Source organism: Bombina bombina, chromosome 6 (genome assembly GCF_027579735.1).
Source record: "Bombina bombina isolate aBomBom1 chromosome 6, aBomBom1.pri, whole genome shotgun sequence".
In the NCBI taxonomy this organism is placed as follows: Eukaryota; Metazoa; Chordata; class Amphibia; order Anura; family Bombinatoridae; genus Bombina; species Bombina bombina.
The window spans coordinates 525814717-525839716 of NC_069504.1; the positions used below are offsets into that span (position 1 = coordinate 525814717).

Below are 25000 nucleotides of genomic sequence, written 5' to 3' on the forward strand. Positions count from 1 at the left end.
TTCATGTTCAATTGAGTATCTGTCTGTGTGTGTGTGTAGTGAGACTCAAAATCTGCCGCACTAGGCAAGTGCCTAGACAAAATACACCCCTGGTTTGTTAGTGTGTAAGCATGCATTTGTGTGTGTGTGTGAGAGACAGTGTGAATATCTATGCAAAAATTGTGTTTATGTGCTATTATACGTAATGTGTACTCTGCTGTGCACATAGCAAGAGTGTTCGGGTTGGCCCTGAACTAAACCCTAATTGCAGACTGCTCACATCATTTTTTGCTTTGACACTAAGGCAATAACTTCCTTCATTATTAAATTCATGTCTTAAACTGAAGATTGTGTCATGTATTTCCAATGGGTGGCACTTATCTCCCTCCAAATACGCACAGTCTGATTTGATCAGCCAGCAGATAATGAGAGGATAACTGCCAAAGAAATGCAGTGACATATTTAATTTGTGTCCCGTACTTGTCTCCTGAGAACCGATGAGAGTAATATTTCTAATAACATCCATCAATGTCAGCTCAGCCATGAAAAGTCCTGTCTTCTTTACTGAACTCTTTTCATAACTTGGGTTTTGGTGATGTGCAGTTACGTCAAGAGACACCATGAGCCTCCCAGGTGAAGAATAGTTATGATAAACAAAAGGTTCTTCTGTTTGCATATTAATTAATATATGTTGTGTCAGATCAATGTTTGCAAAGTCACTATAGGCCTAGTTTACAAGTGGAGCGCTATTGATAGTGCAGGGTACTCTATCATATCGCAGGACCGCTCTAAGATTAGCACACAAAATGGTATTAAAAGTCCATGGTAAAACAGAACTACCAGAGAATGTTTAGCGCAGCCAACATCCCTTTAGCGGGTCCTATACTTTAGCGATCCTATATCGCAATCGCCTTAAAGGGACATGAAACACAATTTTTTTTTTTCATGATTCAGATTGAGTATACCATTTTTTTAAACAAGTTTCCAAATTACTTTTGTTATCTATGTATCCTTTGCTGAAGAAGCAGTGATGCACTACTGGGAGCTAGCTGAATGCATTGAATGAGCCAATAACATGAGACATATATGCACAGCTACCAATCAACAGCTCCTGGGTCTGCCTAGGTATCCTTTTCAACAAAGGATACCAAGTGAAAAAACAAATTAGATAATAGAAGTAAATTAGAAGTTAGTTTAAAATCACATGCTCTATCTAAATCATGAAAGAAATAATTTGGGTTTTATGTTCCTTTTTAATCATTGCTCACATTAGAAGTCAGCCCTAAAAAGGTTAGCTCGAGACCTGAAGTAAAGTATTTGGGCTACAGTACAAGTATAATAAAACACATGTACAATATATTAAAAGGAAGGTGTGTATGTATATAATGTGTGTATTTATAGTGTATGTGTATATATAGCAGTATAAGTGCCGAAACTTCTTCCTCAGTAACAGGGGAGAATGAGCTAAGTTTATGGCTATATGGGTTGTGGTTGTTTGAAAATGTGAGAGAATGGAATTATGTTGAGAGCTGATTTAGTTTCTGATGGAGTGGATTTTGTTATTGAAGTGGCTGGCAAAGTCTTGAGCTGACAGAGAAGTTGTATTAGGAAGTGGGGGTGGACAGAGAAGAGTATTGAAAGTGGATATCCCCACTTCAGATACACCAGGTATACTCAAACAGAATCAGGAAATAATGTTACATAACACATATAAGCAAGACTCTGGAATCCAACAATCTACAAGACCCAAAGAAAGAGGAAAATTTCTGACCTCTAGCAAACAGATGCTGCAGTCTGCCCCCCCCCCCCCCCCAGTATAGGAAATGATTGGGTAGTGGGTAATTCACAACAGGGCCCGAGTCAAATTGATCAGGTTTTTTCAGTGACCACGAGGAACCCAGCAGGGGGAGGGGAGATAATAGAACAGCAGAACAGGTATCAACTCAGGGGAGTGAAACAAACGAACAATTACAAACCATCAGTGTAATAAATCTATCTCAGGTTGTTCTGAGTGAATCACAAATGAAATTATTACGTTTTGGTTTGGGCTTTGTACCTACCACTGGTGCTAGACGTTAATCGTTTGGTTCGTAATATAAAGTTAAAAAAAGCACTTCTATGGAAGTGAACCTTTGCCTACTACAGTTTTGAACAAAAGGAAAAAGTGTGAAAAAGTAGCCAGAATAAATCTTAACACTAACTTGAGTTTTTCTGAGACCTGTGATATAATTTTGTTAGATACACTGGCAGGGGAAACACCAAATGACACAGCATCTTCCAACATTGAGAAATTTGTGCATTTCAAAAATGCCTCTACTTTTTATCCTATCCATGGTCGGGGCCCCCTAGTGAAAAATTTCTACAATAGAGTTGAAAAAGATCTTGGAGATTTAACTCTCGATAGAAACACAAGAATCACTGATAATTTATCCAAAACTGAGAGAAAAGCACTTGTGGAATTACAAAGTAATGACAACATTGTGATCAAGGGGGCCGATAAGGGGGGTTCGGTAGTTTGTTATGGATAAACAAGCATACAGAGACAAGGCCTTACGCCAACTCACTGACAATACTCAATATTCGGTATTACGTACTGATCCTACCAGAAAGTATCACTTAGAACTTGTGCACCTTCTGGACGATGGTCTTGAACAGGGGTATATTGACACTTTTGACTGTTTATGTGTTCCCTACCCTGTCATTCCAGTTTTTCATCACCTCCTGAAGGTGCACAAGTCCCTCACATCTGTGAAGGGACGCCCCATAGTCAGTGGCATAGGTTCCTTATCCAAACATGTTTCTGAATGGCTGGATGCGATCCTCTATCCGTTGGTTCAGAGTTTACCCAGTTACCTATGTGAAACGAAACATGTATTGAGGGTCATGAATAATTTGAAATGGGACTCCAGTTACTGTTGGTTGACAGTGGATGTCACTGCCTTATATTCCTCCATCCCTCACGATAAAGGCCTAATAGCACTGGATTCAATGTTATCCCTATACTCTAATCTGGGTGAGGATTTTCGCAAATTTGTGGTTGACGTAACACACTTCCTCCTATAGTTATTTTGAGTTTGAGGGTACTTTTTATCTCCAGAGATGTGGGACGGCTATGGGGGCTAAATTTGCCCCCTCCTATGCTAACCTGTACATGGGTTGGTGGGAGCTGTCCCACATCTTTGGAAATATGAATCCCTACCGTAACAATATCATTTATTATGGCCGTTTCATCAATTATCTCCTGTTCATATGACAAGGTGATAGAGAGGCAGATTTTATAGAGTACATCAACACAAATGATGCGAATCCCATATTCACCTTTGAAGTATCTACCACTTCTATCAACTATCTGGATATTACATTAAAGGGCACTCCAAGTGGTAAAGTTGAGAACAGCATGTACAGAAAACCTATATCAGGTAATTCTGTGTTACATGCAAGCAGTTGCCATCCTAAAAATGTGTCCTATTCTATTGCAAAGGTACATCTCATCAGGACTAAAAGAAACTGTTCAACTGAGAACAGTTTCCAGCGACACCAAAAGGATTTGGTTGATCGCCTACATACTAGAGGTTACCCAAACAAAATCATCAAAAGAGCCCTAAGAGAGGTTAAAAATATTAACAGGTCCACTTTACTTTTGAATAAGGATAGCACTTCTGAAATTGAGAAACCCAATCAAGTTACTTTTGTCACAGACTATAGCACTGAATATTATCATCTTTGTAATGTTGTAAAGAAACACTTCAAATTTTAGTAGCTGATGACAAATTAGTTGATTGTGTAAAGGATGGTATTAGATGTTCCTACAGGAAGAATAAATTGTTGGGTAACTATATTTCGCCCACAGTATTATCCAAGAAGTCAGCTATCACCAGTTCATGGCTTACTTGTAAGGGCATGTAGAGGTGTTGTAGTAATAGATGTAAGGCCTGCGATTATATTGACATCTCAGACACCTTTACATCTGCTGTCATGGGTTGGTCGTTCAAGATTAACTATTGTTTAAACTGTACATCAAATATTGTGATATATATTATCACATGCACTTTGTGCAATGTACAATATGTTGGGCTTACGACCTGTGACAGATCTAGGATTAGAGAACATCTATCCACCATCAATTTAGGCAACTCCACCACACCCATAGTTCAACATTTTGCTATTACACATGGGAAACATGTTTCCAGCTTTAAATGGTTAGCTATTGATAAGGTGACCCCCCAAGACGGGGTGGAGATAGACAAAAACTTTTAGAAAGACGTGAAATGTTATGGATATTCAAACTATCCACTAAGGTCCCTCAAGGTCTTAAGCAGAATATGACCTCATCAACTACTGGGAATGAATTGAGATCCTATATACATTTGTCCTCTATTTTGCTTAGGAAGGAACCCTGTTCTCTTGATATATATGTAGTAATGTTGTTTATATATATATATATATATATATATATATATATATATATATATATATATATATATCTATATATATATATATATATCTCATCTCATGGGTTTACATTCCTTTTTAACATATATCTGGTTTATACATTACCTATTTGAATAGGGACTCTGGGACATTTATGGTATTCTAAACATCACAACCCTGGTCTTTTTGATATAGGATTTTTGGTAGTAATGCTTACTTTGTCCATGCTTTCATTGCATGGGTTTGTCCCTTTTCTATTATAAGTCTATCATAAGTCTGATTCACATATTACCTATTTGAGTAGGGGGACTCTAGGATACATGGTATTTTAAACATTATAATATATCTCATTCCTTATATGTTCTTTTTCCTTTAGAAATGACCATTGAATTATACTTTAATCCATTCTGCATTTCTAGTAACTTTAGGTTACTTTTTTGCCATTCCATAGTAGTTGCAAACGCATTTAGATATAGCATAATACATATAAACAGGTTCTATTTTATTTTAATACCTAGACTATGTTTTTACATTTATGCCTTGGTAGCAATACTATGTTCCTATTAATATGAGGTAATAATGTTATGCTATATATTACATGTACACACTTTTCATATTTGTACATGTTTTTTGCAACTTTGTAATTAATTATACCTTGTAGGAGTTTTTGTATATAATGTGTAGTATGTTGTGGTAAAACATTTAGAATTAAGTATTGTATTATGTTCTTTAAGGAACATTACACACATATTGCTTTTATGTCTTTGATTAAACATTAGCACTTACAATTGCACGGTTCATTGGCTGGATCAGTTTAAGGGTCTATCCAATGAGGGTTTAGTACACCCTTTTTAAATTAACACTGAATGTACCTTTTTATCAGTAGTGATTACGGCTCACGCTGAAACGTATATACTGTTTTCCTTTCCGTGTATTTGACTTGATTCTACACAACTCCTTCCATGGAGCATGTATTTTAACGTTGGGAAATAAAGATTGAACTTTTTATTCTATTATGCTGCCACCCTGCTTCTCTTTTTTTGGATTGTTTAAGGAAATAAGGTAGCCAGGCAGTCAAGTGATCTAGAAATTGAGTTGAGGAGCCAGGGGGTCGGTATATGACTGCAACATGTATAGAGAGAGAGAATAAGCGAATCATGTGGGTTTCGATTGAGGAAAATGTGAGGGAAGAGATGGGTTGTAATTGTTGAAAGGAGAAACGAGAGGAAAGTAAAATACCTACACCACCTCCATGTCTATTACCAGACCTAGGAGTGTGGTTGAAGTGGAGACCCCCATGTGACAGAGCAGCAGTGGATGCTGTGTCTAGGGGAGAGAGCCAGGTTTCTGTTGGGGCCAGAAGGTTGAGGGAGGGCGAGATGAAGAGGTCATGTATAGAAGTGAGCTTGTTGTAAACAGAGCGAGAGTTCCAGAGTGCACAAGTGAAAGGGGTAGTGGCTTTAGATGCAGGTGGAATGTGAGTAAGGTTGGCAGAGTTTTCTTTTCTGAGTCTGTGGGACGGTACACATGGATATGCACGGCTAGTCAGTTGTTGGGGACCAGGATTAGGGGAGATGTCACCAGCAGTTAGTATAAGCAAGAGGGAGAGTGACATGAGATGAGATACAGATTTGCTGTAATGAGACTGCTTTTGAGACGAGGTGCAGGTGGGAGAGAGAGTGTTTAGGAATAGGTAAAGTTCTTGAGTACAAAAGTAAGGTGAGTTTAAAAGAGATGGGCTACTGAACAGTGCAGGTGGAGAGGGAGAAGGAGTAATTGAATAATGTATTTTGTTATAGAGACAAGAGGCAGCAAAAAGGAATATGAAGATATTGAGCATTTCTACAAAAGTTGGGAACCAATTAAACACATAGGACACAGTATTACAGCAGCAATTGCATAAGGAAACAATTGGGTATATAAAACATAATATTAAAAACGTACTTGCCTTGTGTCTTGCCCCTTGTCCAATCCTTGTCCAAGTCTTGTATAATTCTGTTCTTAATGCCTCACTTATAAAATGTTCACTTCAAAAATGTGAACTTATGCTTTTGTAACAATGCATACTGCCCAGTGCAATGCACAGCCCAAGCTAATGTTAAATATATAGGCAGGGAAGTCAGCCGTGTCCACTAAATTACTTGATTGATAAATCAAAGACAAATGAAGGGCCAATGGAAAAGTTAGATTCTGGTCTGGTCAGGGTGAGTTAAGTAAACAGACAGTAAAATTTGGAAAAGGTTGAAACTATGGCATAAGACAGCTATACATTTAAGAATAATAGCAAGTATTGATAAGGATTGAACATCACATGGCAATTAACAAAACATTAGAAGTAAGACATTTGATAACAGTACAACAAATGCAGGACTAAATTAACAACCTAAAATAATTTGCTCAATATACATATACACATACCAAAAGAGAGTTACAGGAGAGGAAACACCAGAGTGCAGTGAATAGTGTACAGATTGACAGGGACTCTTCACGTACCTGAAAGCAGAAGAGAGAGAATAGGGTTAACTTGATGTAGTGTGCATTTCTTCAGCAGATGTCAATAGGCAGCATTTTGTCTTAATAAGCAGCACTGTAGTGAGTGCTGAGTATGTCTTGTATAATTCTGTTCTTAATGCCTCACTTATAAAATGTTCACTTTAAAAATGTGAACGTATGCTGTTGTAGCAATGCTCAGCCCAAGCTAAATATATAAAAATATATATATATTTATTGGCACCCCTGCATTTCTGACAGATAATGCACCTCTTCACCAAGAAAATTGTTGCAATTACAAATGTTTAGGCAGTCTCATGTTTGTTTATTTTGTTTGTATTGGTATGACACACAAAAAGTGGAGAAAAAAAGCCAAATCTGACACGTTCCACGCAATACTAAAAAAATGAACTGGACAAAATTATTGGCACCCTCAATTTAATATTTGGTAGCCCACCCCTTGTAAAAAATAACTGAAATCAATCACTTCCTGTAACCATAAATGAGTTTCTTACACCTCTGTACTGGAATTTTGGACCATGCTTCTTTCGCCAACTGCTACAGGTCTCTCAGATTAGAAGGGTTCCTTTTCCCAACTGCTGCTTTGAGATCTCTACACAGGTGCTCTATGGGATTGAGATCTGGACTCATTGCTGGCCAGTTCAGTACTCTCCTGCGCTTTGTCTTAAACCATTTCTGGGTGCTTTTTGATGTGTGCTTTGAGTTATTGTCCTGCTGTAAGACCCATGACCTCTGATGAAGACCCAGCTTTCTGACACTGGGCCCTACATTGCACCACAGAATTCTTTGGTAGTCTTCAGATTTTTTAATGCCATGCACATAGTCAAGACAACCCCAAAACATCAGTGAACCTTCAACATGTTTGACTGTAGGGACTGTATTCTTTTCTTTAAAAGCCTCATTTCTTTTTCTGAAAACCGTGGAATGATGGGCTTTACCAAAAAGCTGTAATTTGTTTTCTGTCCACAGTACATTCTCCCAAAAGGATTTTGGCGTCCTCAGGTAAGTTTTGGCAAACTCCAACCTGGCTTTTGGGTCTCCCACCATAGCCTCCCTTTTCGTTCAGATGGTGACGTATAGTGTGACTTGACACATTTGTACGCTGTGCCTGAGGGTCAACTTGAATTTGTCTGGAAGTTGATTGAGGTTCTTTATCCACCATTCAAACAATCCTTCATTGTAATCTTTGATCAATTTTTCTCTTTCGTCCATGTCCACGGAGATTAGCTACAGTGCCATGGGCTGTAAACTTCTTGTCAATGTTGTGCACAGTGGACACAGGAACATTTAACCCCTTAAGGGCAAGGCCATTTTTCAATTTCTTTCCCTTAAGGACCAGGGCTATTTTTACATTTCTGCGGTGTTTGTGTTTAGCTGTAATTTTCCTCTTACTCATTTACTGTACCCACACATCTTTTATATACCGTTATAAAGACTTTCTAAAGATACCATTATTTCTTTCATGTAATTAGCAAGAGTCCATGAGCTAGTGACGTATGGGATATACATTCCTACCAGGAGGGGCAAAGTTTCCCAAACCTCAAAATGCCTATAAATACACCCCTCACCACACCCACAAATCAGTTTTACAAACTTTGCCTCCTATGGAGGTGGTGAAGTAAGTTTGTGCTAGATTCTACGTTGATATGCGTTCCGCAGCAGGTTGGAGCCCGGTTTTCCTCTCGGCGTGCAGTGAATGTCAGAGGGATGTGAGGAGAGTATTGCCTATTTGAATTCAATGATCTCCTTCTACGGGGTCTATTTCATAGGTTCTCTGTTATCGGTCGTAGAGATTCATCTCTTACCTCCCTTTTCAGATCGACAATATACTCTTATATATATACCATTACCTCTACTGATTTTCGTTTCAGTACTGGTTTGGCTTTCTACAACATGTAGATGAGTGTCCTGGGGTAAGTAAGTCTTATTTTCTGTGACACTCTAAGCTATGATTGGGCACTTTTTTATAAAGTTCTAAATATATGTATTCAAACATTTATTTGCCTTGACTCAGGATGTTCAACTTTCCTTATTTCAGACAGTCAGTTTCATATTTGGGATAATGCATATGAATAAATCAATTTTTTTTTTTTACCTTAAAATTTGACTTTTTCCCTGTGGGCTGTTAGGCTCGTGGGGGCTGAAAATGCTTCATTTTATTGCGTCATTCTTGCTGCAGACTTTTTTGGCGCAACATTTTTTTTTCTGTTTCCGGCGTCATACGTGTCGCCGGAAGTTGCGTCATTTTTGACGTTCTTTTGCGCCAAAAGTGTTGGCGTTCCGGATGTGGCGTCATTTTTGGCGCCAAAAGCTTTTAGGCGCCAAATAATGTGGGCGTCTTTTTTGGCGCTAAAAAAATATGGGCGTCACTATTGTCTCCACATTATTTAAGTCTCATTATTTATTGCTTCTGGTTGCTAGAAGCTTGTTCACTGGCATTTTTTCCCATTCCTGAAACTGTCATTTAAGGAATTAGAAAAAACAACATATAAAGCAAAATTGATCAATTACATATTGCAAGATGTCCCACATTGAAACTGAGTCAGAAGATACTTCTGGAAAATCGCTGCCTGGTGCTGGAGCTACCAAAGCTAAGTGTATCTGCTGTAAACTTATGGTATCTGTTCCTCCAGCTGTTGTTTGTACTGATTGTCATGACAAACTTGTTAATGCAGATAATATTTCCTTTAGTACTGTTACATTACCTGTTGCTGTTCCGTCAACATCTAATACTCAGAGTGTTCCTGATAACATAAGAGATTTTGTTTCTAAATCCATTAACCCCTTAATGACCACAGCACTTTTCCATTTTCTGTCCATTTGGGACCAAGGCTATTTTTACATTTTTGCGGTGTTTGTGTTTAGCTGTAATTTTCCTCTTACTCATTTACTGTACCCACATATATTATATACCGTTTTTCTCGCCATTAAATGGACTTTCCAAAGATACCATTATTTTCATCATATCTTATAATTTACTTTAAAAAAAATTATAAAATATGAGAAAAAAATTGAAAAAAACACACTTTTTCTAACTTTGACCCCCAAAATCTGTTATACATCTGCAACCACCAAAAAACACCCATGCTAAATAGTTTCTAAATTTTGTCCTGAGTTTAGAAATACCCAATGTTTACATGTTCTTTGCTTTTTTTGTAAGTTATAGGGCCATAAATACAAGTAGCACTTTGCTATTTCCAAACCATTTTTTTTTCAAGATTAGCGCTAGTTACATTAGAACACTAATATCTTTCAGGAATCCCTGAATATCTATAGACATGTATATATTTTTTTTTAGTAAACATCCCAAAGTATTGATCTAGGCCAATTTTGGTATATTTCATGCCACCATTTCACCGCCAAATGCGATCAAATACAAAAAATCGTTCACTTTTTCACAAATTTTTTCACAAACTTTTGGTTTCTCACTGAAATTATTTACAAACAGCTTGTGCAATTATGGCATAAATGATTGTAAATTTTTCTTTGGGATCCCCTTTGTTCAGAAATAGCAGACATATATGGCTTTGGTGTTGCTTTTTGGTAATTAGAAGGATGCTAAATGCCACTGTGCACCACACGTGTATTATGCCCAGCAGTAAAGGGGTTAATTAGGGAGCATGTAGGGAGCTTTTTGGGGTAATTTTAGCTTTAGTGTAGTGTAGTAGACAACCCCAAGTAATGATCTAGGCCCATTTTGGTATATTTCATGCCACCATTTCACCGCCAATTGCGATCAAATTAAAAAAAAAGTTAAATTTTTCACAATTTTAGGTTTCTCACTGAAATCATTTACAAACAGCTTGTGCAATTATGGCACAAATTGTTGTAAATGCTTCTCTGGGATCCCCTTTGTTCAGAAATAGCAGACATATATGGCTTTGGCGTTGCTTTTTGGTACTTAGAAGGCCGCTAAATGCCGCTGCGCATCACACGTGTATTATAGCTAGCAGTGAAGGGGTTAATTAGGAAGTTTGTAGGGAGCTTGCAGGGTTAATTTTAGCTTTAGTGTAGAGATCAGCCTCCCACCTGACACATCAGACCCCCTGATCCCTCCCAAACAGCTCCCTTCCCTCCCCCACCCCACAATTGTCCCCGCCATCTTAAGTACTGGCAGCAACTCTGCCAGTACTAAAATAAAATATATATTTAGGCTTTTTGGTTTTTTTTTTAAGCATATTTACATATGCTGCTGTGTAGGAGCCCCCCTTAGCCCCCAACCTGGCTGATCCCCCACCAAACAGCTGTCTAACCCTCCCCCTCTGCCTTAATGGCCGCCATCTTGGGTACTGGCAGCTGTCTGCCAGTACCCAGTTTATAAAAAAAACAGTTGCTTTTTTTATTTTTTCCCCATTTTCTGTAGTGTAGCTCCCCTACCCACCAAAGAACAAACCCCCACCCCCTCCTAGATACCTTTGACTGTTTTTTTTAAAAAAAATAAAAAGCTTTACACAAACTTTTAGAACAGTCTTTTCTGTAGTGTAGCGGTTCCCACCCGCTCCCGCCCCGTGCACGCGCCCACCCGACGTGCGCGCGCCTGTGCGCGCCCCCATCGCCCCCGCCCCCCTCTACATTACCCGGCCCATCGATGGCCGCCCATCCGCCTCCCAAGTCAGCTCCCACCCACCAACGTTACCGGCCACCGATGTCCGGTGCAGAGAGGGCCACAGAGTGGCTCTCTCTGCACCGGATGGCCATTTAAGGTTATTGCAGGATGCCTCCATATCGAGGCATCACTGCAATAACCGGAAAGCAGCTGGAAGCGAGCAGGATCGCTTCCAGCTGCTTTCCACACCGAGGACGTGCAGGGTACGTTCTCAGGCATTAACTGCCTTTTTTCTGAGGACGTACCCTGCACGTCCTCGGTCGTTAAGGGGTTAAGAAGGCTATGTCTGTTATTCCTCCTTCTAGTAAACGTAAAAAGTCTTTTAAAACTTCTCATGTTTCAGATGAATTTTTAAATGAACATCATCATTCTGATTCTGATAATGGTTCTTCTGGTTCAGAGGATTATGTCTCAGAGGTTGATGCTGATAAATCTTCATATTTATTTAAAATGGAATTTATTCGTTCTTTACTTAAAGAAGTCCTAATTGCATTAGAAATTGAGGATTCTGGTCCTCTTGATACTAAATCTAAACGTTTAGATAAGGTTTTTAAATCTCCTGTGGTTATTCCAGAAGTTTTTCCTGTTCTTGGTGCTATTTCTGAAGTAATTTCCAGGGAATGGAATAATTTGGGTAATTCATTTACTCCTTCTAAATGTTTTAAGCAATTATATCCTGTGCCATCTGACAGATTAGAGTTTTGGGACAAAATCCCTAAGGTTGATGGGGCTGTCTCTACTCTTGCTAAGCGTACTACTATTCCTACGGCAGATGGTACTTCCTTTAAGGATCCTTTAGATAGGAAAATTGAATCCTTTCTAAGAAAAGCTTACTTGTGTTCAGGTAATCTTCTTAGACCTGCTATATCTTTAGCGGATGTTGCTGCAGCTTCAACTTTTTGGTTAGAAGCTTTAGCGCAACAAGTAACAGATCATAATTCTCATAGCATTATTATTCTTCTTCAACATGCTAATAATTATATTTGTGATGCCATCTTTGATATCATTAGAGTTGATGTCAGGTATATGTCTCTAGCTATTTTAGCTAGAAGAGCTTTATGGCTTAAAACTTGGAATGCTGATATGTCTTCTAAGTCTACTCTGCTTTCCCTTTCTTTCCAGGGTAATAAATTATTTGGTTCTCAGTTGGATTCTATTATCTCAACTGTTACTGGAGGGAAAGGAACTTTTTTACCACAGGATAAAAAATCTAAAGGTAAATTTAGGTCTAATAATCGTTTTCGTTCCTTTCGTCACAACAAGGAACAAAAGCCTGATCCTTCATCCTCAGGAGCGGTATCAGTTTGGAATCCATCTCCAGTCTGGAATAAATCCAAGCCTTTTAGAAAATCAAAGCCAGCTCCTAAGTCCACATGAAGGTGCGGCCCTCATTCCAGCTCAGCTGGTAGGGGGCAGATAACGTTTTTTCAAAGAAATTTGGATCAATTCCGTTCACAATCTTTGGATTCAGAACATTGTTTCAGAAAGGTACAGAATTGGCTTCAAGATAAGGCCTCCTGCAAAGAGATTTTTTCTTTCCCGTGTCCCAGTAAACCCAGCGAAGGCTCAAGCATTTCTGAAATGTGTTTCAGATCTAGAGTTGGCTGGAGTAATTATGCCAGTTCCAGTGCTGGAACAGGGGCTGGGGTTTTATTCAAATCTCTTCATTGTACCAAAGAAGGAGAATTCCTTCAGACCAGTTCTGGATCTAAAAATATTGAATCGTTATGTAGGGATACCAACATTCAAAATGGTAACTGTAAGGACTATCCTGCCTTTTGTTCAGCAAGGGCATTATATGTCTACAATAGATTTACAGGATGCATATCTGCATATTCCGATTCATCCAGATCACTATCAGTTTCTGAGATTCTCTTTCCTAGACAAGCATTACCAGTTTGTGGCTCTGCCGTTTGGCCTAGCAACAGCTCCAAGAATTTTTACAAAGGTTCTCGGTGCCCTTCTGTCTGTAATCAGAGAACAGGGTATTGTGGTATTTCCTTATTTGGACGATATCTTGGTACTTGCTCAGTCTTCACATTTAGCAGAATCTCATACGAATCGACTTGTGTTGTTTCTTCAAGATCATGGTTGGAGGATCAATTTACCAAAAAGTTAATTGATTCCTCAGACAAGGGTAACCTTTTTAGGTTTCCAGATAGATTCAGTGTCCATGACTCTATCTTTGACAGACAAGAGACGTCTAAAATTGATATCAGCTTGTCGAAACCTTCAGTCACAATCATTCCCTTCGGTAGCCTTATGCATGGAAATTCTAGGTCTTATGACTGCTGCATCGGACGCGATCCCCTTTGCTCGTTTTCACATGCGACCTCTTCAGCTCTGTATGCTGAACCAGTGGTGCAGGGATTACACAAAGATATCTCAATTAATATCTTTAAAACCGATTGTACGACACTCTCTGACGTGGTGGACAGATCACCATCGTTTAGTTCAGGGGGCTTCTTTTGTTCTTCCGACATGGACTGTAATTTCAACAGATGGAAGTCTTACAGGTTGGGGAGCTGTGTGGGGGTCTCTGACAGCACAAGGGGTTTGGGAATCTCAGGAGGTGAGATTACCGATCAATATTTTGGAACTCCGTGCAATTTTCAGAGCTCTTCAGTCTTGGCCTCTTCTAAAGAGAGAATCGTTCATTTGTTTTCAGACAGACAATGTCACAACTGTGGCATACATCAATCATCAAGGAGGGACTCACAGTCCTCTGGCTATGAAAGAATTATCTCGAATTCTGGTATGGGCGGAATCCAGCTCCTGTCTAGTTTCTGTGGTTCATATCCCAGGTATAGACAATTGGGAAGCGGATTATCTCAGTTGCCATATGTTACATCCGGGAGAATGGTCTCTTCACCCAGAGGTATTTCTTCAGATTGTTCAAATGTGGGGACTTCCAGAAATAGATCTGATGGCCTCTCATCTAAACAAGAAACTTCCCAGGTATCTGTCCAGATCCAGGGATCCTCAAGCGGAAGCAGTGGATGCATTGTCACTTCCTTGGAAGTATCATCCTGCCTATATCTTTCCGCCTCTAGTTCTTCTTCCAAGAGTAATCTCCAAGATTCTGAAGGAATGCTCGTTTCTTCTGCTGGTAGCTCCAGCATGGCCTCACAGGTTTTGGTATGCGGATCTTGTCCGGATGGCCTCTTGCCAACCGTGGACTCTTCCGTTAAGACCAGACCTTCTGTCACAAGGTCCTTTTTTCCATCAGGATCTCAAATCCTTAAATTTAAAGGTATGGAGATTGAATGCTTGATTCTTAGTCAAAGAGGTTTCTCTGAATCTGTGATTAATACTATGTTACAGGCTTGTAAATCTGTATCTAGGGAGATATATTATAGAGTCTGGAAGACTTATATTTCTTGGTGTCTTTCTCATCATTTTTCTTGGCATTCTTTTAGAATTCCGAGAGTATTACAGTTTCTTCAGGATGGTTTGGATAAAGGTTTGTCTGCAAGTTCCTTGAAAGGACAAATCTCTGCTCTTTCTGTTCTTTTCCACAGAAAGATTGCTAATCTTCCTGATATTCATTGTTTTGTACAAGCTTTGGTTCGTATAAAACCTGTCATTAAGTCAATTTCTCCTCCTTGGAGTTTGAATTTGGTTCTGGGGTCTCTTCAAGCTCCTCCGTTTGAACCTATGCATTCATTGGACATTAAATTACTTTCTTGGAAAGTTTTGTTCCTTTTGGCCATCTCTTCTGCCAGAAGAGTTTCTGAATTATCTGCTCTTTCTTGTGAGTCTCCTTTTCTGATTTTTCATCAGGATAAGGCAGTGTTGCGAACTTCTTTTAACTTTTTACCTAAGGTTGTGAATTCTAACAACATTAGTAGAGAAATTGTGGTTCCTTCATTATGTCCTAATCCTAAGAATTCTAAGGAGAAATCATTGCATTCTTTGGATGTAGTTAGAGCTTTGAAATATTATGTTGAAGCTACTAAAAATCTCTGAAAGACTTCTAGTCTATTTGTTATCTTTTCCGGTTCTAGGAAAGGTCAGAAGGCTTCTGCCATTTCTTTGGCATCTTGGTTGAAATCTTTAATTCATCATGCTTATGTCGAGTCGGGTAAAACTCCGCCTCAAAGGATTACAGCTCATTCTACTAGGTCAGTGTCTACTTCCTGGGCGTTTAGGAATGAAGCTTCGGTTGATCAGATTTGCAAAGCAGCAACTTGGTCTTCTTTGCATACTTTTACTAAATTCTACCATTTTGATGTGTTTTCTTCTTCTGAAGCTGTCTTTGGTAGAAAAGTACTTCAGGCAGCTGTTTCAGTTTGAATCTTCTGCTTATATTTTCAGTTTTTTTTTTCTTTATAAGATTTAAACTTTATTTTTGGGTGTGGATTTTTTTCAGCGGAATTGGCTGTCTTTATTTTATCCCTCCCTCTCTAGTGACTCTTGCGTGGAAGATCCACATCTTGGGTAGTCATTATCCCATACGTCACTAGCTCATGGACTCTTGCTAATTACATGAAAGAAAACATAATTTATGTAAGAACTTACCTGATAAATTCATTTCTTTCATATTAGCAAGAGTCCATGAGGCCCACCCTTTTTTGTGGTGGTTATGATTTTTTTGTATAAAGCACAATTATTCCAATTCCTTATATTTATGCTTCACACTTTTTTCTTATCACCCCACTTCTTGGCTATTCGTTAAACTGATTTGTGGGTGTGGTGAGGGGTGTATTTATAGGCATTTTGAGGTTTGGGAAACTTTGCCCCTCCTGGTAGGAATGTATATCCCATACGTCACTAGCTCATGGACTCTTGCTAATATGAAAGAAATGAATTTATCAGGTAAGTTCTTACATAAATTATGTTTTTCATCGTATCTTATAATTTACCATAAAAAAATTATAAAATATGATGGAAAAAAAACACACTTTTTTTCTAACTTTGACCCCCAAAATCTGTTGCACATCTACAACCACCAAAAAACACCCATGCTAAATAGTTTTTAAATTTTGTCCTGAGTTTAGAAATATTCAATGTTTACATGTTCTTTGCTTTTTTTGCAAGTTACAGGTCAATAAATACAAGTAACACTTTGCTAATTCCAAATTTTTTTTTTCAAAATTAGCAATAGTTGGAACACTGATATCTGTCAGGAATCCCTGAATATCCCTTGATATGTATATTATATTTTTTTTTAGTAGACAACCCAAAGTATTGATCTAGGCCAATTTTGGTATATTTCATGGCACCATTTCACCGCCAAATGCGATCAAATAAAAAAATTGTTCACTTTTTCACAAACTTTAGGTTTCTCACTGAAATTATTTACAAACAGCTTGTGCAATTATGGCACAAATGGTTGTAAATGCTTCTCTGGGATCCCCTTTGTTCAGAAATAGCAGACATATATGGCTTTGGCATTACTTTTTGGTAATTAGAAGGCCGCTAAATGCCGCTGCACACCACACTTGTATTATGCCCAGCAGTGACAGGGTTAATTAGGGAGCTTGCAGGGTTAATTTTAGCTTTAGTGTAGAGATCAGCCTCCCACCTGACACATCCCAACAGCACATCCCTGATCCCTCCCAACAGCTCTCTTCCCTCCCCCACCCCACAATTGTCCCCGCCATCTTAAGTACTGGCAGAAAGTCTACCAATACTAAAATAAGTTTAAAAAAAAATAAAAAATAAATCATTCTGTGTTGGATACCCCCTTAGCCCCCAACCTTCCTGACCCCCCCCCCCAAAGAGCTCTCTAACCCTAATTTCATTTTTGTATTGAGGATTGAGAATAGATACATGACATTATGAATACTACAATTGTTACATTCATTTACATCATGTCAATTCTTGAGTATACAATAGTGTTTCCTCATTTTCTGTTCCCCTGAAATTGTAATATAAGCCACTCTTGGACCTTATAAATTGTTTTGGTTTGGTTCCAGAGGTCAATACTTAACACATATAAGAAATAAACAAAAGAATAAAGAAAAATGCATCCCTGAGAGAATAACCTTCGTATAACAAAATCAGCTTAGATATAGTGATGCATGTACCTAAACTGGTCACATGTTTGATGCTCAACCTACACAACTATATAGATAAAAGATTTGTTGTTATGTAGAAGAGTTCTATATCTAATTATAGAATTCAGAGAGTGATTCAATATATATATATATATATATATATATATATATATATATATATATATATATCTCTATCTCACACACACACACACACACACATATCCAGGCTTAAATGGCATAATAATCTATACTTATTCTTTCCAGGATACGATCTATGCAAGCTGAAAAGCCATCTTTTCTCTCAGCAGCCATGTTGCTTGTATAGCGGGTAGGGATTACTGATAGTGTGTACAGTTAACAGTCTTTTGCCTGTGTAACCCTTAGGCAGTTACCCTGGGACTCCAGGGGGGGGGGAGAACGTTGCCTGTGAGTTTGCCGCCACTACAGGCCTCAACTGTCCACTTCCGGCTCAGGGTTCATAAATACAGCAGTTTAGTCTTGCTTTGTGGTAGGTGATGTTATGAAGTACAAATCCAGTCGTACTAACGATAAGAGCTGTAAGGTAATATAGATAAACGGCAAGTTATCATATTTTCACCCGGAGCTCCGGAGATGTGCGACTACTCAGAGCCGCTGTTAGGACACGCCTGCCCGATCGCTTTTTAAAAGTATCCCCCCTCCTCTGCCACCCACCACCCTCTCCCAGCACTTTCATTTTTGACGATGCTAGATTGCGGGTGCGCGTGCATACGCGCACGCTCCCGCCCCTCACCTCCTGCATGCACCCGACATCAATAACTGCTGGCCGGAAGGAAGTTCCCCAGCGATGGGCCGCCCTCCCACCTCCCTGCAATGGCTCCCACCCCCGATCAGCACCTTTGCCATACCCAAAAAAAGGTATTGCAGTGATGCCTCAATATAGAGGCATCACTGCAATACCTTGAAACCCCTAACGACGTACAGGGTACGTCGCTGGTCTTTAAAGACCAGTTTTTGCATGACGTACCCTGTACGACGTGTATCTTTAAGGGGTTAAGATCACTGGAGATGGACTTGTAACCTTGAGATTGTCCATGCTTTTCCACAATTTTAGTTCTCAAATCCTCAGACAATTCTTTGCTGCTCTTTCTCTTCTCCATGCTCAGTGTGGCACACAGAGACACACAACAGAAAGGTTGAGTCAATTTTTCACCATTTTAACTGGTTGCCGGTGTGATTTCTATATTGTCAGCACCTGTTAGTTGATATAGGTGAGTTTAATTACAAATTACAGGAGCATCACAAACTTAGGATGCAATTATTTCTTATAATTTTGTCCAGTCAATTTTTGGAGTTTTGCGTGGAATGTGTCAAATTTGGTCTTTTTTTTTTTCTCTCCACTTTTTTGTGTCATGCCAATGCAAACAAAAGAAATAAACATGAGAAACATTATTTAAAAATATATATGCATTAAAAAATAAAAAAACATTTTATGCTAAGTAAAGAGCAAAGGTATTTAAAGTATTTGTTAAGGCGCCTTCGGCTTAGGCGCAGTTGGCCTAACACACCTTTGGGTTAGCGTGCCAGCGAAAGCCATAATAGGCTTTTGTAGTGTGCCCCATAGAAGTCTATGGGGAAAAGGAGTTAGCGAGGTCACGCTATCCGACCTCCAGGTGTTAGTCTTTCGCACACGCACAAAGTTCTTATATTCAACTTCTAAGGCTAGCAACATAATAGGAATGCTACTTTATTTAACTTGAGCGGTGTTAATGTTATATAATGTTGTAATGTTTCATCTCATAGAAAGTATTTAAAAAAAAATACATTATTTTATTTAAACTCATGTTCCTGTCCTCAATAAACAAAAATTTTTTTTTCTTGTCAGGAGTGTATCTATCTTTCAGTAAAGCAATGAGAGCTGTCCTTATCAGCCAGTAAGAGTTAATAGACGGTAGTAAACCAATAATGCAGTATTAGTTCAATTACATTTAATCAACATTTTTCACATCTTTAAATAAATGTGTCAAGTATGATGTATTACTTCTTATAGCAGCAAGCTACGGACACCTTAAAGGGACAAGAAACATATACTTTTCCTTTTATGATTGAGAAAAAATATACCATTTAAATCACATTTTTAATTATTTCTATTAACATGTTTTCTTCATTCTCTTGGTGTCCTTTTGTTGAAGGAGCAATTGTGCACTACTGGGGGCTAGCTGAACACATCAGGTTAGCCAATGACAAGAGGCATGTGTCTGTGGCCAACAATCAGCAGCTAGCTCCCAGTAGTGCATTTCTTAGATATGCCTTTCTACAAAGGATGCCAAAAGAATAGAGCAAATTAAATAATAGAAGTAATTTGGAAACTTGTTTAATGTTGACTTTACTTTATGCTTTTTGTTTTTTTAAAACTAATTTGGGAGTAACAAATAGCATGCTATGGATTTCGTGTAACTGGGATCGCATTGCAACTAGACATTGTCTCCTAACTCCTAAATTTACATAGCGTCTTTGTCAGTCCCTCCAATAATTCCTGGTGGTTTGGTGGGGAGTGATATCTTACTAAATGCTTCTACTGGCTCCCAAATGTATACCAGTTTTGTCCTTCATCCTTCAAATGCCACACTGTACTAGACACGGGTAACTTGGGATTGGTAACATTACTCATTCTGCCTCCATCAAGCCTGCAACAGCTTTTTTCTATGTGAAGTGTTGCTATATTTTTGGAAGACAGGTAACATATAAAGGGCCAGATTACAAGTGGAGCAGTATTTAATGCTTCCGCGCTAACTCCGCTAGAAGTAAGCTTTTTGCATGCGTCGGTAGCACTCGTATTACAAGTTAAAAGAAAACTGTTTTCACGTGAGCGCGTACCCAATGTGCGCAAACATCTGAACTTAGGATATTGCGCACGTTGATGTATTCCCTCCCCATAGAAGTCAACGGAGCAATAAAAAGTGGAAAGAAAACTATTCACGTGCAAACCTGATCGCATATTCTGAAGTGCGCTAACCTGACATGAAAATATGAATATTTTACATTCCAATGTTCTTCACATTGCAGAATATGTTCTATTTATTCATAAATACATATAGCAGGTAGTATTTACGGACAATATCTCTCTCTCGATATAATTATATATAGGCATAGATATATACAGATATATATTGGAATATCTATCTAGAAATACTTAGAACATATTCTGCTATGTCTATATATGGATACATATGTATTTATATGTTGTTTTTTTATGTGTATAAATACATATGTACACACATAAATACATATATATGTTCACGCATATAAACATGTGTGTGTGTATATATATATATATATATATATATATATATATATATATATATATATATATATATGTGTGTGTGTGTATGTATATACACACACACACACACTACATTTAGGCATGTATATGTATGTATCTCTGTCCCTTTTCACTTGAGCATAACTGTTAGCGTGCCACTCGTAATCTGGCCCATAATGACTATACACATCCCACCAGACCACGAAGAAGGCACTCAACATGGGGTAACTTGGCTAAACAGCATACCCAACACACACCCCTTAAAATGCATCCTCTAAATTGTTCCACCTGGTGCACAGGCCCTCACAGGACATGTGCAAATGGCACAGAAAAATGATATGACATGCATAAGTTAATTTAAAAAAATAAAAAGTTCTTTCAATTTCCCAACTAACGTTTATGAAGTAGAACTGCCAGCTAGCACTAAGATAATATATGGTCACATGGATCACATTTAGAGATCTCATTGGCTGTGTAAACTGTTTTCTTTTTTTTAGCATGTTGGGTCTTTATAAAAAGTAGGAACGTTGATATGCTATGCAGCTTACTAAGAATATACAGTGTCTTTCTAATCTAGTACAGCAAAGTGATTCATCTTTTTTTTTCTTCTTCTCTCAATTCCCCAGCTATGTTCAGAGTGCCTGTAAAATTTTTCAGAAAGCAGAAGAGTGCAGATTGGATGGAGATGAAGAAAAAGCCTATGTTTTGTACATGAAATTTTTATTTGTATTTGAACTCATTAAAAAAAGGTCAGATTTCAAGCAAAACCAGGTACAGTGTATTTCATTGCATTTGTCTTTTTTGTTGGCTTCTAAACTCACTGGGCAGTAAACACCTTGAGATTGTATATAAAATATTTAGTTATGCAAATTGAAACAACTTTGTAATAAACCATTTATTGTGCCCCCTTTTTATTTAATTTACCACTGAAAATTGAGGATTTTCTAATCCTCAGAACTTGAAAAGCACCCTGATAATTTATCAGGGCTAACCCTGCTACATGTCTTCCCCTAACTGTTAACAAATGCAAAACTGAATTTAAAGGGACAGTAAACACAAAAAATGTTATTGCTTACAAAGATAGATAATCCCTTTATTTACAATTCCCCAGTTTTGCTCAGCCAACATGGTTATATTAATATACTTTTTACATCTATGACTACCTTGTATCTAAGCTTCTGCTGACTGCCTCCTTATCTCAGATCTTTTGACAGACTTGCATTTCAGGCAGTTAGTGGTGATTCTTAAATAACTCCACTGGGGTGAGCACAATGTTATCTATATGGCACACATGAACATACAGTACGTTATTAGCTATTCAAAAATAGACTGAGATAAGAGGTGGACTGCAGACCTTGGTTTAGCCTTTAACAACAAATACCAAGAGAAAAAAAGAAAATGTAATGATTAAAGTAAATTGGAAAGTTGTTTAAAATGACATGCCCTATCTGAATCATGTAATACTGTCCCTTTAATACTAACAGTATGGCTGTGACTAGCCTAGTTGTCTGCAGACTAAAGCTCAGATTGGCTCCTCCAAATAAGGCAAATTGTGGCTGGAGTTTGGCTATTGCAAAACATTTGCAGTAAAAATGTTAATTTGTTTTAAAAACATTTAGACTTGGCTTATGTGTTATTAAAGGGACAGTATACACCAATTTTCATATAACTGCATGTAATAGACACTAATATAAAGAATAATATGCACAGATACTGATCTAAAAATCCAGTGTAAAACCTTTTAAAAACTTACTTAGAAGCTTCCAGTTTAGCTCTGTTTAAAAGGGTACTGGAACACCCACTGCAAGTGGGAAATATCAGACACTCCTCCCTCCCCCTTCCTTTGCATATGAAAAGACTCTTTACACAAACAGGAGCAAGCTGGAGTAGGTATACATTGGTATTTTCCTAAAACTTTGGGCTTGGTTAGGAGTCTGAAAATCAGAGCAATGCTATTTAAAAATAAGCAAAACTATACATTTAAAAAAAACAAAAAACTGTATGGGCTATATAAATGGATGATCTGCAAAACATTTATGCAAAGAAAAATCTAGTGTATAATGTCCCTTTTAAGCAGCACAACATAAATGTCTTGTAATTACAATGTGTTTACTGTTCCTTTAAATATAAGTGCCTGTAGCTGTTGTAAGCTATTGTATTGATGAGAACTGAGTCATTTGATAAGGATTAGGGTACATTTGTTTGTTGGGGGGCTTTGTACATAATTCTTAATTCCCAAGATATGAGTAAATTCTTTTTAAATGCACATGCTATACAATGTAAGTTTCTTTAGCAAGATCTTTAATTAATAAAAATAATCTTTACATTTAAATAAACACATAAACTACCTACAGCAAGTCCATAATTTTTCTATCATGTATTTAACCCTTTTACTGTATAGCCATTTCTAAACTATTTTCAGGTTAACCGTACAAATCGCATTTCTTTTGTTTTGCTTTTTTTCCAGTATGGCTATTGTTTTATAGCACTCATGGTAAACCGCAAATAGAATATGATGTCAATTTTTATTTAGTAGCAAGTCACTTGTCCAGGAAGCTAGATGTTAGGTTGCTATACCTTTTTACTTTTCAAAACAAATTAGTCTTTGAAAGTTAGTCTACCTTTCATATTTTTAAATTCACTTCTATTTTCAAATGTGCTTTGTTCTCTTGGTATCCCTTGTTATAAAAGAATATGCACATATCCTACACTAGAGGGAGATAGCTGCTGATTGGTTCCTGCACTCATTTGTCTCTTATGATTGGCTAACTAGATGTGTTCAGCTAGCTGCCCGTAGTGGATTGCTGCTCCTTCAACAAATGATACCAGGATAATGAAGCAAATTTGATAATAAAAGCAATTGTAAAGTTGTTTAAAATGGTATGTTTTATCCAAATCATGAAAGAGAAAATTTTGGAGTTACCTGTCCCTTTAAATAATGGCCACCTCGATAGACATAGGATTACTCATTTTGAAATCAGATAAGTGCCCTTTCACTCAAGGACTCTTACATTCCTCTCTGTATTGGGGGAGGGAGAGGGCCTGCCCCTCTCATAATTGTTGTTCTATATGCTGTTGTCATGGAGATCACTGCTAACCCTTGAACATTTTGGTGCTTAAATTGATGTGTTAGGGTCTTTCACATCCCAGAGTACTGTACTCCTAGTAGACAGGTGAATGGTCTTCCAATATCAATTACCTCATATCTAGTTGGACTATACACCCCTAATGTAGTAAATTGCAATCCCTTCTTATATGGGATATTGTTTTTGTGTGTGAACATATTGCTTATTGCAATCGCCTTCCAAAATGAGGAGTATGGGAACCCTTTATCAAGCACCCCTCCCTTGTACATAGTGGAACAGAGCTTTGTCCGGAACTAGAGCAGACATCATGTGATGTCATGATTGCCAGGAATCAGAGATACCTATAAATGAGAAGCAAGCTTATTTTACTGCAGGGTGATCATATAGCTCCATTCTTTTGCAACCTCACAGTCGGAACTTGGGTTCTGCAGGGTGATCGTATAGCTCCATTCTTTTGCTAGCTCACAGTCGGAACTTGGGTTCTGCAGGGTGATCATATAGCTCCATTCTTTTGCAACCTCACAGTCGGAACTTGGGTTCTTTAAAGGGACATTAAACTGATGAACAGAACTTAAATAAAACTTTATTTTTCACCATGGTATAATTCCCCCCCCCCCCCTCGGGCACTCTGATCTCTTCAGAGTTGTTCTCTTATATTTAATCCTGAATAGGTGTCAGATGATGAAGCTCTAGATTTTTATAATGGGTGGCGGCATCTTGGAGCTCACGTATTATTGCACCCTGTGAAAGAAGTGTGAAATTGTCACTGATCAGTTGTTGGCTTTTTTCAGCTATATCATGCGCTTTAGCTTAGCACACACAGAACAGAGTGGGAGGTTTACATTTATAACGTTTTTATACACAGTTTAAACATTGCATACCTATGTATAAAAGGCTACATTATGTTTTAGAGCAATGCAGACACTGCAAAAAATGTAAAGCTCCAACTGTGTATCATGCACACTAACCTGAAATGCACAATACACTTGTCAACTTCACTGAACTATGAATTTGCACCATCTCTGCCACACAGTGCAAGATGGCAATGCCCAGTATGAAGATTTCCAGCTTAACCATCCTCTAT

The 25000-nt window shown here is 38.0% G+C and overlaps 1 protein-coding gene across 1 annotated transcript in view; it reads left to right on the forward strand.

The window, feature by feature from the left end:
• The window catches only part of USP8 (ubiquitin specific peptidase 8), a 140322-nt gene that overhangs the window by 8619 nt on the left and 106703 nt on the right, over positions 1-25000 (forward strand). Inside the window, 1 exon segment of the mRNA XM_053719328.1 lies at positions 21457-21601. Within this exon segment, the coding sequence (XP_053575303.1) occupies positions 21457-21601 (145 nt within the window).